Genomic DNA, 18,809 nt, shown 5'->3' with positions numbered 1-18,809 from the left:
GGTTTAATTACAAGTTTAAACTGAATTTATTTTGTAAATTTATTATATGAATTGAGTGTTATGATATGATTGTATATATTAATTTTGATTTCAAAAGTTTATTTGCGTGAATTTTAGTTGGAACAATTTTAGTCTTCAATTGGTCCGTGACTTGTGAATAGGAAGTCAATGTAACATTCCAAATTTTCAAGACAAATTATCAATAATTTGCTCAAGCCCTTTGAATTAAGCAGCTTAAGTCCTCTTCTGGTGGCCTCCTCTTAAGACCCGATGAGGCCTTCTCTTTGAATATATAATTTGCATCAAGCAGTCGTTGTTTGCCGACTACTCAAATTGATTCCATATCTTGACTTTAACATATTTATCCGATTCGTCTTGTGCATCTTTTTAGTGTTTTTTGCTGTGATTTCTCATTAATTATTTTTGGGAAGTCGAAATTTGTGACCCTTGATTTCTTAATACATGAAAGTTATTATATAGTCCAGTTTGGCATTATTGTACTGTGAAAATAATCGCTGTCAGATTTGCTGTGGGAGAAAGCAGATTGGCGTTTGGTAAAATTTTTGTTAAAAGTGTTGTTGGTATTGATTTCCGCATAATCATTAAACTCAGTGCCTCTTCGAAACTGATTCCTGCATAATCAGAAAATGAAAGCACCTAATTAGTTGTTTTCCCTTATAACTTTCTCTCACAACAATTTTTAATAATAAGTGATTTTCTCACAGTTTACCAAAGGGGGTGGGCTTCCCAAAATTTTTTAAAAATCACTTATCGCTCCAAATAAGCAATGCCAAACATGCAAAATGAATTAATATAAAAGATTTTTATAACATGAATAGGGCATCAACGTATGTTTACATCTGGCTTGACTGTTATCAATTTCAACATTTTGCTATTCATAACTGAATGCACTGTTATTTTTTATTGAGTTAATGAATATGGGCAAAGTGAGACGGAAAATTGGGTTTCAGAGAATAAAAGTGTGATAAATTGAATTTTAGGCAGCAAAGTGAGATTCAAATTGAGTTTTAATGGCCATATCAATAATTAAGCCTTTTTAATTTTATGTTCTACCATTTGTGTAGAAAGGGCTTCTTTATGAATGACTGATGCTGGTCTGATACGTGATATTTTTAATGTAGCTGCCTTCATATGTGGGGCACACAACTTGGAAAGAATGACTATCCTCCAATTTTCTTAGAAAAATCATCAACAAGAAAACAACTTGGAACTTGGACTCTGGGTGATTGAGATGGAAGATGCGCTGGTATCACATATCAGCTGCCTTAGAAGAAAATCTACGCTTGAGGACGAAACTACTTTGGAGTCAATCTCTCTTCGACGCACCAAGGTTCTGCTTCTCCTGTACTTTTACATGAATAGGACGTCAATGTAATATTGGATCAGGGTTGACTGACACTGTCACTCTCAGGCCATATCTATCTGGCAAGAAAAATAACACTATATATCCTCCAAATTCAATGATAACTTTGAGTACTTTGAAACGTTGTGGACTTTAAATTTGCATCGTTTTCAAGCATGATTGCTCTTATATATATAAATACCTGATTTGTTGTGAGCAACGACACATACACAAAGCAACATGCAAGTGCAAGCTTATAACCTAATGGCTTGTGGCTTCCTTCTCTTCCTCTTATTCCCTTACATTATATCCACAAATATTCATGCCTGCAAACAAACTGAACGCACCTCCCTCCTGTCCTTTGCCTCCGCTCTATCTTCTCCTCCTTTAAATTGGACAGCCATGGATTGCTGTCATTGGAAGGGCGTCACTTGTAATCAAGATGGTTGGGTCATCCATTTGCTCTTGCCTTCCAAAGGGCTCAAAGGTGGCATCTCTCTCACTTCACTTGGAAATCTCACACATCTCACCCACTTGAATCTTTCCCACAATTCACTATATGGTTCACTTCAAACTCAGTTCTTCTTGTCTTTAAATCGACTCAAGATCCTTGATTTGAGCTATAACCTTCTTTCTGAAGAGCTACCGCTTTCTCTGCCGTCCAACAATATCCGGAAACTGGATTTGTCTAGCAATCACTTCTATGGTGCAATTCCATCTTCATTCTTCCACCAAGCTAGCAACTTGATTAGTTTCAATGTCAGCAACAATACCTTCACAGGGTATGTCCCACCCTCAATTTGTCTCCATGCTTCTCCCTTCCTTAGGATATTGGATTTTTCTTCCAATGAATTCAGTGGCAACCTTGCTCCTGGGCTGGGGGAGTGTTTCGAACTGCAAATTTTTCATGCTGGTCATAATAACCTCTCAGGGTTACTTCCAGAAGATATCTATAATGCTACCAAACTTGAAGAAATATCATTACCTCTCAATTCACTACATGGAGCTGTTAGTGATAAAATTGTCAACCTCACTGACCTTGCCATACTTGACCTCGACTTTAATAATTTTGGCGGCGAGCTTCCGCTCAAAATGGGGAAGCTGTCCAAGTTGAAGGTTGTGATCCTTGATTTCAACAATTTTGAAGGTGCTTTGCCCTCATCTTTGATGAATTGCACAAACCTTGTAGAACTGCGTTTGGGATCCAACAACTTGGAAGGAGATATCTCCAAGCTTGATTTCTCCAGACTTAGTCAACTTACTAAACTTGACCTGTGGTACAATAACTTCACTGGTACGGTTCCAGTAAGCCTCTACTCATGCCGGTCCCTAAAAGCCATTCGATTGACAAGAAATCATCTAGAGGGACAAATACAAGCTGAGATTCTTTCATTGAAATCCTTGTCCTTCCTCTCGCTTGGTTACAACCGATTCACCAACCTCACAGGGGCGATGAAGATATTAATGAGTTGCAAAAGTCTCCACGTACTCTTGCTTACTGGTTCCTTTAAAGGTGAGGGAATACCAACTGATGATGACATGGTTGATTTTGATGGATTCCACAATCTTCTGTTTTTGAGTTTGGCTCGTTCTGACCTCATTGGTCAAATACCTGTGTGGTTATCAAAGCTCAAGAATCTAGAGATCTTGCAACTAGGTTTTAATCAAATTACAGGGCCAATTCCAAGTTGGTTAGGGACTCTTCCTAGACTGTTTTATATAAGCTTGCCCAACAACCGAATTTCAGGTGAATTTCCAAAGCAACTTTGTAGACTACCAAGGTTGCTTTATGAGCCTATTTCATCTCAAGCAGAGCAATATGAAATTGAATTGCCTGTCTACGGCCGCATCGTAACCACAAGAACCTTTCCATCCCAGAAATTGGCTTTTTATCGAGCATGGATAGACGTAGCTAACAATAACATTGTTGGAGATATACCTACTGAAATCGACCAATTGTACCTTCTCCGAGGGTTGGTTCTTAGCTCCAACAACTTCTCCGGCATCATTCCAGACGAAATATCTTACCTAAAATATTTAGAGATTTTGGACCTCTCCACAAATCACTTGTCTGGAATAATCCCATCGTCATTGACAAGCCTTAATTTCTTGAAATATTTTAATGCCTCATACAATAATCTTGAAGGACCAATACCAACGGGCACCCAGCTCCAAAGCTTCAACGCTTCTGCCTTTGAAGGGAATCCAAAACTTTGTGGTGCCCCACTTCCAAAAAAGTGTGGACAAAATAAGAGCATTGATGCAGATAACAAAAACAATAAAGACATGGACAATGGACTTCATCACCTTCCGTGGTTTTATGTTTTTGCTGCGTTGGGATTCATATTGGGATTTTGGGGAGTCTGTGGTTCTTTAATTATTAACAAGACATGGAGATATGCGTATTTTCAATTCACAGACAATCTACAAGATAGGTTCTATGTGATGGTAACAGTGTGCATCAACACGATGAAAAGAAGGCTTAGAAGCTAGATATATATTATTAATATTGTACTTTTTATTTTGCTTTTCCTTTTTTTCCTTATGTGATTTCTGCACGCTACCTTTTCAAGTAACAACTTCAGCTAAATATCAACTGCCAAAAATGATGTACATATCAGCTGGCAGAGTTCAGTTTTACAAAGGGTACTTAGTAACAAGTACTCTGTTTTTCTAACCTCTAACCTCTAACCTATAACAACCAGTAGCACAGATTTGTTCAATATGGGAACTGAGTACAAAAATGTGTATAAAAAGTTCGAGTGATTCTATGGTGAGGGTGCCGTATATAGACTATAAATGTGGACCTTCATATTAGCCACATGATTAATTTGAATAGTAAATTTACTTAAGTTTAATGAAATAATCCTATAACTAATATAAAGGTCCATATATGACACCCTCACTATAGAATTTTACCGTACTGCAAATCTCTCTTTGACGTACATAGGACTTAGGATAATTTGTGTTGTGTGGTTAGGCCATCCCCAACATGAGGCTCTTAAATTGTAAAGCCCAATGACATGCATTTTGGGCTCTTAAATTGTATGGCCCGCTGGAATACCGTATGATATCAATATGGATTTAGCGAAAATCATGAATATAAACTGCCATGACCTCTTTTTGGTCCGGACTGACATTACTTCGATACAAGAAATAAATGTAAGATATATTTTACATCACCAAATCTAATCTATAATTTGAAGAGATTTTGCCTATGGATGGTCTAAAAGCCAAGAAACGTTCTTTAAAAAGTAGTTTGAAATGTTATGTGGCCAAACTTTCATCCTGACTACGTATTGATATGATCTGCCAAACCAATAACCTTGATTGATAGTCCGACAAAAGAATGCTTCTATGAAAAAACAAACATAAAAGTTTCAGCTCAATAAGTTCTTCAAGGCTTTCGAAGGTAAAACTGTATCGAGCCGCAACAGATAACTGGATAACTGTATGTAACAGACTGTCAGACTCAAACAATTGACAAAACTATCTCAAAGCAGTTGTAGACATCCCCCTGATTTTTGCGAACACCATTACCAGAAAAACTCATTTTGACAGATTTGTTTAGAAAACGAGTGAAAATTTTGAAGAAAACTACCTTTACATATCACCTGCATTATGTGAAGGTTGCAGAACTCAGTGAAGCAATTGCCTCGTGGTTTTGGCTACGTTATTTGAAGTTAGAAGTTACAAGCTCCAGGAGATCATGCATAAGCATCCAAGGATAGTTGAAAGGGACCATGCTGCAAAATCCATGACATAACAGTAGAAAACTATCAAACTCACCGCCACTACAAATCACACGCATATCGCCTATTGCCCTACTAGCACTAAGTTTCAATTTCATTAATAACTTCAGAGCATGCTTGTTTACATACTTGAAGATGGTTTAACATTTAGTCCATCGAGCATCTACACAAATAAGTGCACTGACATAAAGAAAAATCTTCAAGAGCAAGTTGTTCCCCTAACCAACAAATAAAATAGTGCAATGTATGAATGTCCAAAGTATATAAATAGAAGCATGCATGCTATGGTATTTCTATGGGGAACCACAAGCCACCTTATGCCGAAGCATCTTAGATAAAGACTGCCTGAACTCTTGCCTAGCACTATTAACAAATGACAAATTCACCTGGATTTGGATTAGAATCCACAGCTTTATCTTTCTTAAAAGGTTGATCAACAAGTTCAAAAGACATATATATTCTAAGATGAAAATCTTCCCAGTACTCACAATAGGCCCCCTTACACACACACCTTCTTACTCAATAATCATCGTCAAGAAGGCTGCATAGTGCATGAATCAAACTATAAAGTTGAGAGATAATGTCACAAATGAAGCACAAATGTATAGAAAATGGAAATTCTTCCACAATCCCCATTACCAGTGATTAAAATTTTGCACACAGAGCACATCAAACCCACAGAGAGCCTAATCTCAAGATTATTTTTATTTTAATTATTCTGAGAAACTTATTTTACTAAATTTGGTATATTGAAACCGATTGAAAGACATGAATTCTTGCACCATTTTCTATACAATTTAACAACCAAACTACCAAAGCTCAGTCTAACACGAGTTCAGCTGGAGCAGCACATACAAACTCAAAATGAAGCCAAAGCTCAAGCTTTCCATGATAAAATTGAAAATTCGCCTTAAAACAACAGGAAGATTTCATAGTACATCAGTGAAACTTGAAATCATTACATTTATCATTATTGTCACCAGCAAGACTTTCAAATCATAAACCTGGAGATCACTCAAGGGCATTTGCGGCATTTTCAGGGAGCTGTTGCTGCTGCTGCTGCTGTAAAATTGACATGTTCTGAAGCTCACGCCATTTATTGATTCCAACAGTGCAAATAACTACCCAGAAAGAAAGAAAAAAATTCAGCCAAACATTTTAAAAGGAAAAAGAAGATGAAGAAGAAGACTCTCTCTCTCTCTCAAAAACCAAAGACTTGAAATTGAAATGAAATTTCATGACTTACAGCCAGCGCCGACAAAATAAAGCAGACGGAGGAGCTTTGGGGCTGGGGGGCCCGCTAATTCTTCTCCAATCATTGCTCTTCTCTTCTCTTCTTCAGACTCTTCTGTGCGAGAAGGTGAGAACTGAGAAAGACTGCGTCCTGTTTTGGTGCGAAACTGAAGTGGGTCGAATCATATGGAACTCGGCCCGAACCCAATACTCTTATATTACAAATGTTGGGCCAGACCCAACCCCGTTTTGGACCAAGATAGCAAAAAAAAAAACTTCTTTTTTGAGACTTCGAATTAGAATTTGCAGAGAATTGGAGACTTTGATTCCATATTCATCCAATGTGGCTTGTGCATTTTTTAAATGTTTTTTGCTGTGATTTCTCACTAAATATTTTTGGGAAGCTCCCCAAGTTGAAATTTGTGACCCTTGATTTCAACAATTTAGCAGGTTCGTTGCCCCCATCTTTGATGAATTACACAAACATTGTAGAACTACACTTGGGATCCATTCCAACAACTTGGAATGAGATATCTGCATGCTTGATTTTTCCAAGACTTAGTCAACTGTTAAAATGTAAACTGCCTAGCTAATTTCTAATTAGTTAGTAAGTACTTTGTCAGTTTATATTTAGCCCTGTTAAGTCATCTGTGAGCTGAGCATCTTGAGCTCATATGCCAAGTGTAAGGCTTAGGATTGTTTTCTTATTTCAGCAGCTGTAAAGCTTTGTAAAGCCAGGTGTCATATTCACATTGGTTTAGCCTTCACTCTGCTGATGTAAGAATACATTTTGGGGATATGAATAGAGTCTGCTCTGCTACAACGGATGAGCAGAGGAGTAGTGGTCATAACTATATTTGATTCCTTCTTGCTCACTCTCTCTTTTCTCTCCCGTAGTCTTTGGCTCTGTAGCTCCCTTGACAATCCAAATCTCAACATGGTATCAGCAGCGAAGGTTGGATCTGTATAGTGGGCGTTGAAGCTGTGTGTGGGCTGAGCTTGGAAATCCGACGAGAAATTTCCGACTCAGTTCATTGATTCTGTCTCAGATGGCTGGGTCAGGAGGGAGTGATCTCAGAGCTCCAATATTCAATGGGGACAACTATGAATTTTGGAAGATTCGAATGAGAACGATTTTCAAATCTCATGGAATCTGGGATTTAGTTGAAAATGGGCTTAAAATTCCAGATTCAAAGGGGAAGAAGGTGGATGCTGCTGGGTCATCGAATTCTGAGGAGGAAGCTCTGTTAATGAAGAATGCTAAGGCACTTGGGATTATCCAAGGGGCTGTCTCAGAAGACATTTTTCCAAGGATTTCGAATGAAGAAACCTCAAAGGGTGCATGGGATATTTTGCATCAGGAATTTCATGGTGATAAGCAGGTCAGATCTATCAAATTGCAGGGTTTGCGTCGTGATTTTGAGTATACAAGGATGAGGGATGATGAGACCTTGTCTGGATACCTCACTCGCTTACTTGAGCTTGTGAATCAGATGAAGGGATATGGGGAAGACCTATCCAAAGGAAGGTTAGTTCAAAAACTACTTATAAGTCTGACTAAGGAATTTGATCCTGTCTGTTATGTAATTGAACAAACTAAGGATATTGAAATGATTGAGGTGCAAGAGGTGATTGCTGCATTGAGGGGTTTTGCTCAGCGCCTTGATAGGCATGCTGAGAACACCACTGAGAAAGCCTTCAGCAGCATGAGCATAAATCAAAAGGGATCTCAATCCAACTCTGGTTCTGGCATTAATAAATCAAAAAAGAGCTGGAAATCGAAGGGTAAGAAATGGGATTCAAAACCTCAAAATAGTGGCAATCAAGGAGGAAAGCATGAACCAGGGGAAAAATCAGATCAAGCAAAAGGGAAATGCAAGCACTGTGATAAGCTTCACTATGGAGAATGCTGGTTTAAAGGAAAGCCAAAGTGCTATGGGTGCAACCGTTTTGGGCATCTCATTAAAGACTGTGAACAAACAAATAAGACTGAGAAACTTGCAAATGTTGCTAGCAAGGTAACAGAACCTGCTACTATGTTCTATGCTTGTCATTCTGCTTCTATTGAAAAAAATATGAATGTGTGGTATGTGGACAGTGCTTGTAGTAATCATATGACTGCTCATGAGTCCTTACTTATTGATATAGATAGAAATGTGAACTGTAAAGTTAAGATGGGCATGGTGATTTAGTACAATCAATAGGCAAAGGTACTTTGGCTATAGATGTGCAAGGGGTTACTAGATTCATTAGGGAAGTCATGATTGTACCTGGTCTGGATGAGAATCTGTTGAGTGTAGGACAGATGATCGAGCATGGGCATTGGTTGGTGTTTGGTGATAATGAGGTTGACATTTATGAAGATAAGCAATTGCAAGAGCTGATTGCAAGGGTTCAAATGAAAGGGAACAGATGTTTTCCCTTAGATCTCAAATATGTCAATCCTCCTGTGGCAAATAGAGCAACATTTGGAGAATCATCTTGCTTGTGGCACAGAAGATTCGGGCATCTGAACTACGGTAGTTTGAGACTCTTACAAGAGAAAGACATGGTTCAGGGTCTACCTAAGTTACAAGAATCTGAGAAGACTTGCTCGGGTTGTGCTATAGGCAAGAGTCACAGAAGTCCATTTGATAAGGAAATAGCTTGGAGAGCCTCTCAACCACTAGAACTGATCCACTCTGATATCTGTGGTCCAATGCAGACTATCACTCTTGGAGGGAATAGATACTTTCTCACCTTCATTGATGATCACACTCGAATGTGTTGGGTGTTTTTCTTGCAGCATAAGTCTCAAGCATTCAACATATTCAAAAGGTTCAAAAACATGGTTGAATTGCAAAGTGGTTATCAAATTAAGAAGCTAAGAAGTGATAGAGGTGGAGAATATACATCTTTGGAATTTTCAAAGTTTTGTGAGGAGATGGGATTAGAAAGACAACTAACTATAGCCTACTCTCCGCAACAGAATGGGGTTGCAGAGAGAAAGAATCGTACTGTGATGGAAATGGCAAGAACAATGATGCATGAGAAGAAAATTCCTTTGAAATTTTGGGCAGAAGCTGTCAATACAGCAGTATACTTGCAAAATAGAAGTCCAACAAGTGCTCTGGATAATACAACTCCATTCGAGAAGTTCAGTGGGAGAAAACCAGGTGTCAAGCACTTGAGAATATTTGGTTCACTGTGCTATATCCATATTCCTTCTCAGAAAAGACACAAGCTAGAAGAAACTGGAATGAAGGGAGTATTTCTCGGATATGGGATGTGTGAGAAAGGGTATAGAGTTTTTAATCTAGAAACTAAAAAGATTGAACTCTCAAGCAGCATTATCTTTGATGAGAAAGCAATGTGGAATTGGGAATTGAATGAAGAAGTACAAGTGACTATTCCATGGCATGAAGAAGAAAGTTCAAGAATATCAGATATTGATTCATATTCAGATGAATCACTTCAGTCGGGTCAATCTCCTCAGAGACCACAAGAGGCTAATGATCTGCAGACTTCTCTGGAATCTGCTACACATGATTCATCAGTTTCAATCTCTGAAACTTTTGATCATACTCCACAAAAATGGAAGAACTTAAGTGAGGTCTATGCTCAATGTAATCTGAGCATTATTGAACCAGAGAGTTACCATGAAGCAGCCAAAGATAAAGCTTGGAACAAAGCTATGACTGAAGAGATATCAATGATAGAGAAGAATTCCACTTGGAAATTGGTTGATAGACCAGGCAGCAAACCAATTGTGGGAGTGAAGTGGATATACAAAACAAAACTAAATCTTGATGGCTCCATTCAAAAACACAAGGCAAGACTTGTAGCCAAGGGTTACACACAAAAACCAGGGATTGATTTCAATGAAACCTTTGCTCCAGTAGCAAGGTTAGACACTATTAGAACTCTCATTGCACTAGCTGCACAGAAAGGCTGGAAATTATGGCAATTGGATGTCAAATCAGCTTTCTTAAATGGTGTTCTTGAAGAGGAAGTCTATGTGGATCAACCTGAAGGCTTTGTGATTAAAGGAGCTGAAGATAAGGTGTACAGACTAAGAAAAGCTCTCTATGGACTAAAGCAGGCTCTAAGGGCCTGGTACAGTGAAATCGACACTTACTTATATCAGTGTGGTTTTCACAGAAGTCCAAGTGAAACAACTCTCTATGTGAGAACCAAGGAAGGTGTGGGAACATTAATTATATCAATCTATGTAGATGACATAGTATATACTGGAAGCAGTGATGAAATGGTGAAAGAATTCAAGGCTGAGATGATGTGCAAGTATGAAATGTCTAACTTGGGTTTACTCCATCATTTTCTTGGTATGGGAGTAACACAAACTGAAGGGAGCATTTTCATCCATCAAAAGAAGTATGCACTCACTCCCCTAGATAAGTTTGGACTCAAGGATTGCAAATCAGTGAGCACTCCATTAGTTGCCACTGATAAATTGCAAAGAGAAGATGGTAGTGAAGCAGCTGATGAAAACTTGTACAGGAAAATTGTAGGAAGCTTGCTATATCTAACTGCAACCAGACCTGACATCATGTTTTCAGCTAGTCTACTTGCAAGATTCATGCGCACTCCTTCTAAGATGCACTATGGGGCAGCCAAAAGAGTACTAAGGTACATACAAGGCTCAATTGATTATGGAATTGAGTATGTGACTGGAAAGTCTGCACTTCTAGTAGGATATTGTGATAGTGACTGGAGTGGATCAGAGGAAGATATGAAGAGCACTTCCGGATATGCATTTTCATTTGGAAGTGGTGCATTTTCGTGGGCATCAGTCAAACAACACAGTGTGGCCCTTTCAACAGCAGAAGCAGAGTATGTAAGTGCTGCAGAAGCTACATCACAAGCCATTTGGCTCAGGTTTGTTCTTGAAGACTTTGGGGAAGAACAGACTGCTGCAACCACTGTGTTCTGTGACAACACTTCAGCAATAGCAATGGCTAAAAATCCTGTGTTTCATCAAAGGAGCAAGCACATTAAGAGGAAGTTCCATTTTATTAGAGAAGCAATCCAAGAAGGAGTGATTGAACTGCTCTACTGCAAGGGAGAAGAGCAAATTGCTGACATCTTCACCAAGGCACTTCCCAAAGATAGGTTCTGCTACTTGAGGAATATGCTTGGAGTGAAATCAGCTAGCACTTTAGAAGGGAGTGTTAAAATGTAAACTGCCTAGCTAATTTCTGATTAGTTAGTAAGTACTTTGTCAGTTTATATTTAGCCCTGTTAAGTCATCTGTGAGCTGAGCATCTTGAGCTCATATGCCAAGTGTAAGGCTTAGGATTGTTTTCTTATTTCAGCAGCTGTAAAGCTTTGTAAAGCCAGGTGTCATATTCACATTGGTTTAGCCTTCACAACGGTTAGATTGTATCTGCTGATGTAAGAATACATTTTGGGGATATGAATAGAGTCTGCTCTGCTACAACGGATGAGCAGAGGAGTAGTGGTCATAACTATATTTGATTCCTTCTTGCTCACTCTCTCTTTTCTCTCCCGTAGTCTTTGGCTCTGTAGCTCCCTTGACAATCCAAATCTCAACATCAACGAACTAAACTCGACCTGAGGGTCAATAACTTTACCAGTACGTTTCCAATAAGTCTTTGCTCATGTAGGTCACTGAAAGCAATTCGATTGAATTTAAAATTTAAATAATCTAGGGGGTCAAATACAACCTGAGATTCTTTTATTAAAATCCTTGTCCTTCCTCTCAATTGGTGGCAATAGATTGACCAATGTCACAGGATGCGTTGCAGAAGTCTTCGCACACTCTTCCTTTCAAAATCATTTATAACTGCATCATTTTCAAGCTAGCTAAAAGAAAATCAACAAATTATGGATGCCTTTAGGTGCTTCTTTATATATACAAACAAATTAGATGCAAGCCGAATCTGCAACTTTCACAGAACTGCCTTTTAGCTTGCAGCTTGCTCGAAATTACAGAATTGTTATCTTCCACTTCAAACGCAATATCAGCATGCCAACATCCAAACACCCGTCTCCTAGAATCATTCTCCACAGCTCATTTTATTGCTATCAATATATTTAGCAAGTAGTTGTTAAGTTGTGCAATCTTGTCAAGCTTAATAAAATTATTGATGGAGGGAGATTTCTTGATGGGTTATACATTATTGTTCTACCAAGAAAGGCTACCAAGAAATACTTCTAGATGGGATATTTTCTTATGGGTTATACATGATGACAGCTTATTCGTCATCCTAAGTTTTTTAGCCTTACATCCTGGTATAAATTATCAACACGACAAAGACGTCGTGGACTGTAAATTAATTAGCAAAGTCTTCTCTTTGAATATCAATAATTTGCATTATACGGTTGTTGTTTGCCGACTTCTCAATTTGCAGTGATGCTTACATCGTTTCCAAGCATCTTTGCTCTTATATATACAAACCTGTGAGTGTGAGCAACGGCACATACACAAAACAATATTATAACTTAATGGCTCATGGCTTCCTTCTCTTCCTCTTATTCTCTTACATTATATCTACAAATATTCATGCCTGCAAACAAGCTGAAAGCAGCTCCCTCCTGTTCTTTGCCTCCACTCTATCTTCTCCTTCTTTAAATTGGACATCCATTGATTGCTGTCGTTGGGAGGGCATCACTTGTAATAAAGATGGTTGGGTCACCCATTTGCTCTTACCTTCCAAAGGGATCAAGGGAGGTCTCTTGCCTTCTTCACTTGCAAATCTCACACATATTACCCACTTGAATCTTTCCCATAATTCACTATATGGTTCACTTGAAACTCAGTTCTTCTTGTCTTTGAATCGACTTGAGATCCTTGATTTGAGCTATAACTTTCTTTCTGGAGAGCTACCACTTTCTCTACAATCCAGCCATATCCAGACATTGGATTTGTCCAGCAATCACTTTCATGGTGCAATTCCATCTTCATTCTTCCAACAAGCAAGCAACTTGACAAGTTTCAATGTCAGCAACAATATCTTCAAAGGGTATGTCCCATCGTCTATTTGTCCCCATTCTTCTCCCTTCCTTAGGCTATTGGATTTTTCTTACAATGAATTCAGTGGCAACCTTCCTCCTGGGCTGGGGGCGTGTTCTGAACTGCAGATTTTTCGAGCCGGTCACAATAACCTCTCAGGATTACTTCCAGAAGATATCTATAATGCTACCAAACTTAAAGAAATTGCATTACCTCTCAATGCACTACGTGGAGCCATTAGTGATAAAATTGTCAACATCACCAACCTTGCAATTCTTGACCTCTACTTTAATCAATTCAGCGGCGAGCTTCCTTTCAATTTGGGGAAACTCTCCGAGTTGAAGTTTGTGACCCTTGATTTCAACAATTTAAAAGGTGCTTTGCCTCCGTCTTTGATGAATTGCACAAACCTTGTAGAACTGCGTTTGGGATCCAACAATTTAGAAGGAGATATCTCCATGCGTGATTTCTCCCGACTTAGTCAACTCACTAAACTTGACCTGAGGTACAATAATTTCACGGGTATGTTTCCAGTAAGCCTTTACTCATGTAGGTCCCTAAAAGCCATTCGATTGAGTGGAAATCATCTAGAGGGAGAAATACAAACTGAGATTATTTCATTGAAATCCTTGTCCTTCCTGTCGCTTGGTTACAACCGATTCACCAACCTCACAGGCGCAATGAAGATATTGATGAGTTGCAAAAGTCTTCAAGCACTTATGCTTACTGGTTCCTTTAAAGGTGAGGGAATGCCATCTGATGATGACATGGTTGATTTTGACGGATTCCAAAGTCTTCGAGTATTGGGTTTGGTTGATTCTAACCTCACTGGTCAAATACCTGTATGGTTATCAAAGCTCAGGAATCTAGAGGTCTTGGGTTTGCGTTTAAATCGAATGACAGGGCCAATTCCAAGTTGGTTGGGGACTCTTCCTAGACTGTTTTTTATAAGCTTGGGACACAATCGAATTTCAGGTGAATTTCCAAAGCAACTTTGTAGACTACCAAGGTTGCTTTATCAACCTATTGCACCTCAAGTAGACCAATTTGAATTTGACTTGCCTATCATCGGCGGCGCAACCGAAAATCACATTTTTCCACCGTATAAATTGTCCTTCATTGCAGCAACGATAGACTTATCTAACAATAATATTATTGGTGATATACCTACTGAGATCGGCCAATTGCAGCTTCTCCGCTGGCTATTTCTGGACTCCAACAACTTCTCCGGTGTCATTCCAGACCAAATATCAAACCTAAAAAATTTAGAGGTTTTGGATCTCTCCACGAATCATTTGTCTGGAAAAATCCCATTGTCATTGGCGAGCCTTAGTTTCTTGAAAGATTTTAATGTCTCATACAATAATCTCCAAGGACCAATACTAACTGGCACCCAGCTCCAAAGCTTCAACGCTTCTGCCTTTGAGAGGAATCCAAAACTTTGTGGTGCCCCACTTCCAAATAAGTGTGGACTAAATAAGGGCATTGATGTAGCTAACAAGAACAACAAAGACGTGGACACTGGGCTTCATCAACTTCCATGGTTTTATATTTTCACTACATTGGGGTTTATAGTGGGATTTTGGGCAGTCTGTGGTTCTTTAATTATTTACAAGACATGGAGATATGAGTATTTTCGTTTCATAGACAATCTACAAGATAGGCTCCATGTGATCATAACAATCTACATCAACACGATGAACAAAAGGCTTAGAGACTAGATATATATTATTAATATTAATATTTTGTATTTTCAGTTTGCTTTTCCCTATTTTTTTCCTTCTTCTTTTCTTTTGTGTTCCTGATGTACGGTACAATTTGTTCTTGCAGCGTGTTTATACAAAGATTAGATCATCTCACATATAAACCTGTTTTATCTATACTATAAAGAAAAACCCCTCAAGTCCAATACTTTAGAAAAGCTCCATGCTATATTTATAAATAAAAGGGTTAATAGTTTTTTTAGTCCCTGAAATTTGACCCGATTTGCATTTGAGTACCTCAATTTCTAAAATGATTCCCGTGGTCCTTTAACTTTTGTTTCGTTTGGACAAATAGTCCTGCCGTCAATTCTGTTAACTTTTTCTGTTAAATGCAGGGGCAAAATGATATTTTTATATTAAAACCTAAAAAATGAATAAAAAATTATATCTTTAAAATAATAATAAAAGAAAATCAAATAAAAAACCAACAAAAAAAAAAGAAAAATCAAGTTTGGGGAGAGTAAAAATCGGGATAGAGGGAGAGGAAGAGAGTTTAATTTTAATTTTTTAAAGTTTTTATAATTTTTTATTCATATTTTAATCAATTTTGATACAAAAATACTATTTTGCCGCTGCACTTAACAGAAAAGTTAACAAAATTGACGGTAGGACCATTTGTCTTAACGAAACTAAAGTTAAACGACCACGGGAACCATTTTGAAAATTGAGGTACTCAAATGCAAATCTGGTCTAAATTCAGGTTCTAATAAAACAGTTAACCCTAAATAAAAAAAATGGAAATATACTAAGAACCAATCTGAAAATATACTTTTGATTTTCATTAAATCTTCCTGATTGACCCAATCTCTCCATTTAAGGGAGAAAATAATTCCTTTCCATATGAGAATTATTCTCCGAAAAACCTTAGAAGACCAAGTTTTTGGCGCCATTGATGGGAATTCCTAAATTAATTTAGAATTTAGATTCTTAATTTATGTCTAATTGAGTTTGTTTTTTTTTTAGTTTTCTTTTCTTTATATTATTATTTTTCTCTCTTAAAGTAATTTTCGTTTCAAGTTATACAAGATTCAAAGAAAAAGACAATTTTCCCTTGGCAAGTGTTATACGCCACTTTCTAGCTTTATTAAATAAAATAGAAATAAAAGCAAATCAAAAGGAAACATACAAGAGCCAACAGAAGCCAAAGGGAAAGAGAGTTGAAGTGCGCTACTTGACAAAAAAGTAACAAGGAAAACTCCACCGTTCTTCACAGCCGCTACACCAAGCTCGCATTCCAGGAAATCAAAGAAACGGGAAGCACGCATCCAAGAAGAGACGAAAATATTTCGCTGACTTTCTGCTGTCAACTAGAAAGTTTCCTTTTCCGATTCAATTTTCTTCTCATAATCTTGTTCGTTTAATTTAGAACCTTTGTTCTTTTCTCAGGAGCAGCCAATAGAAGCAAAAGAAGAAGGGCTGTCGACAAAACCAAAACGGAGAACCCCATTCATACTCCCCTTTTCACATTGACACATTTAATCAAGATAGTGATCTTATGTCTTTAGCAGGCAGTAAAACCTGAGAAATTTATTAGAACCCACAAATTTTCCAAATCCTTAAATAATGCTGTCTTGCGAATAAAGTATAATAATGTAGCCTGCTGTTAACAATCTAAACCTAACATGCACGGTAGTGTAGCCTTCTAATAACCGAATGGCTCGTCTTCCTCCTCGTCCTCCTATTCTCTTCCATTATATTTCCAAATGTTCGTGCATGCAGCCAAACTGAACGCAGCTCTCCCCTGGCCTCCTTCGCTCACACTCTCTCTTCTCCTCCATTTAATTGGAGTTCTTCCATTAACTGCTGCCATTGGAGCAGCATCAGTTGTAATCAGGATGGTTGGGTGACCCATTTGATCCTGCCCTCCAAAGAGATCAAGGGAGGTTTTAAGCCCGCATCACTTGCAAATCTCACACATCTTACCCACACATCAATCTGTCCCACAACTCACTTTATGGCTCACTTGTTCCAACTGAACTCTTCTTATCCTTGAAAAGTCTTGAGGTCCTCGATTTGAGCCACAACCTTCTTTCCGGAAAGCTACCATCTTCTTTAACTTCCATTCCAGCAACATCCTGACAGTGGATTTGTCCAGCAATCACCTGCATGGTGCGATTCCTCCTACATTCTTCCATGGAGCTTGGCATTTGACTAGTTTCAATGCTAGCAATAATGCCTTCTCAGGGTCTATCCCATCCTCTATTTGTCTCCAACATTCTTCTCCTTTAATAAGGCATTTGGATGTTTCCTCCAATAATTTTAGTGGCATCATTTTGCCAGGATTAGGGGAGTGTTCTAAACTGCAGGTTTTTTGTGCTCATCACAATAACATCACAGGATTACTTCCGGAAGATATCTACAATGCTACCGAACTTGAAGAAACTCATTATATGGAGCAATAAGTGACCGAATTGCTGACCTTACCAACTTGGAAATCATTGACCTCTCCTTTAATCAATTGAGTGGTGTGCTCCCTCTCCAGTTCGGGAAGCTGTCCAAGTTGAGCCACGTAATCCTTGATTTCAACAATCTCCAAGGTTCTTTGCTCCCATCTTTGATGAACTGCACAAATCTTATAGAAGTGCGTCTGGCAGCCAACAACTTGGGAGGGGATATCTACACTCTTAATTTCTCCACACTCAGTCAATTAAGTAAACTTGACCTATTTGGGAATAATTTCATTGGTAACTTGCCAACAGGCCTTTACTCATGTCGGTCCCTACAAGCAATTCGATTAAGGGACAATAATCTACAAGGACAGATACATCCTGAGATTCTTTCATTGAAATCCTTGTCCTTCCTCTCGCTTGCTGAAATCAGATTGACCAATTTAGCTGGGGCAATCAAGATATTAATGCGATGCAAAACTCTTCGAACGCTCTGCCTTTCGGGTTCCTTTATCAGTGGGGCAAACCTAGATGATAATGGCATGGTTGATCATGATGGATTCCAAAATCTTCGAGTTTTAGGTTTGAGTAGGTGTGGGATCACCGGTCCAATACCTATATGGTTATCAAAGCTCAATAATCTCCAGATCTTGACTTTGGACAGTAACAGAATCATGGGGTCAATTCCTAGTTGGTTGGGGACTCTTCCAAGACTCTTTCATATGAGATTGCATAACAACCTTATTTCAGGTGAATATCCCAAGAAACTCTGCAGGCTACCAAGTTTGGTATATCAACTTCCTGAATCTCAGGTAGATGACCATTATGAATTTGAATTTCCTGCCATCTCCACTGTCAGAGAAAATCCATGGCCATCTTTTTTACAGCACGTAGTGTCTTTTCTTCCACCAATGATTGACGTATCTAACAATAACATGAATGGTAGCATACCTACTGAGATCGGCCAATTGATGCTTCTTCACACGTTGAATCTTAGCAGCAACAACTTCTCTGGAAACATTCCAACCCAAATATCCAACCTGTTAGAGTTTAGGAAAAATATACAGAGAGAAGAGAGAAGGGAGAAGAGCTGAATCAAAATAAGTTTTGTATTTTCTATTGTATTCTCTCTACCACATTTCGGGCAAGCACAGTGTGTGCTATATAACAGTTAGAAGAATAGCTGGATTCTCATACATCACTTGAGAATCACAGCCTTATATCCAAAACTGCCTTCTAAGATCTTTACACGTGGCTATAGCCACTTAACACTAACTGACGCCTCACACTTGCCTATTTTAGAGACTAAGTGAATACACCATTTCAGCTTAGGGACTT

At 38.4% G+C, this 18,809-nt stretch overlaps 4 protein-coding genes and 2 long non-coding RNA genes across 6 annotated transcripts; 4 read left to right on the top strand and 2 right to left on the bottom strand.

Moving 5' to 3' along the window:
• Nucleotides 1,616-3,968, top strand: LOC18779355 (receptor-like protein 2). Its single transcript, XM_020562668.1, has one exon. It carries the CDS (start codon nt 1,628-1,630, stop codon nt 3,854-3,856), a length of 2,229 nt encoding a protein of 742 aa, XP_020418257.1. The 5' UTR covers nt 1,616-1,627; the 3' UTR covers nt 3,857-3,968.
• On the bottom strand, nt 4,461-5,236 carry LOC109948438. Its single transcript, XR_002271066.1, has 2 exons — nt 4,965-5,236; nt 4,461-4,812 (listed from the first exon to the last, which is right to left on the bottom strand). It is a non-coding gene; the product is annotated as an uncharacterized LOC109948438 (long non-coding RNA).
• Nucleotides 5,881-6,519, bottom strand: LOC109948437. Its single transcript, XR_002271065.1, has 2 exons — nt 6,362-6,519; nt 5,881-6,236 (listed from the first exon to the last, which is right to left on the bottom strand). It is a non-coding gene; the product is annotated as an uncharacterized LOC109948437 (long non-coding RNA).
• Nucleotides 7,398-8,540, top strand: LOC109948602. Its single transcript, XM_020562248.1, has one exon. It carries the CDS (start codon nt 7,398-7,400, stop codon nt 8,538-8,540), a length of 1,143 nt encoding a protein of 380 aa, XP_020417837.1.
• LOC18779975 (tyrosine-sulfated glycopeptide receptor 1) lies at nt 12,814-15,042 on the top strand. Its single transcript, XM_020562786.1, has one exon. The coding sequence runs from the start codon at nt 12,814-12,816 to the stop codon at nt 15,040-15,042; it is 2,229 nt and encodes a 742-aa protein (XP_020418375.1).
• LOC18779178 (receptor-like protein 2) lies at nt 17,642-18,565 on the top strand. Its single transcript, XM_020562247.1, has one exon. It carries the CDS (start codon nt 17,642-17,644, stop codon nt 18,563-18,565), a length of 924 nt encoding a protein of 307 aa, XP_020417836.1.

Source organism: Prunus persica, chromosome G4 (genome assembly GCF_000346465.2).
Source record: "Prunus persica cultivar Lovell chromosome G4, Prunus_persica_NCBIv2, whole genome shotgun sequence".
Lineage (NCBI taxonomy): Eukaryota > Viridiplantae > Streptophyta > Magnoliopsida > Rosales > Rosaceae > Prunus > Prunus persica.
Note: the sequence above shows the minus strand (reverse complement) of the source record. Positions and strands in the feature narration are given on the sequence as shown.

Coding starts and splice junctions, on each gene's coding strand:
- LOC18779355 (XM_020562668.1), top strand. CDS start 1,628: ATGGCTTGTGGCTTCCTTCTCTTCCTCTTATTCCCTTACATTATATCC.
- LOC109948602 (XM_020562248.1), top strand. CDS start 7,398: ATGGCTGGGTCAGGAGGGAGTGATCTCAGAGCTCCAATATTCAATGGG.
- LOC18779975 (XM_020562786.1), top strand. CDS start 12,814: ATGGCTCATGGCTTCCTTCTCTTCCTCTTATTCTCTTACATTATATCT.
- LOC18779178 (XM_020562247.1), top strand. CDS start 17,642: ATGAACTGCACAAATCTTATAGAAGTGCGTCTGGCAGCCAACAACTTG.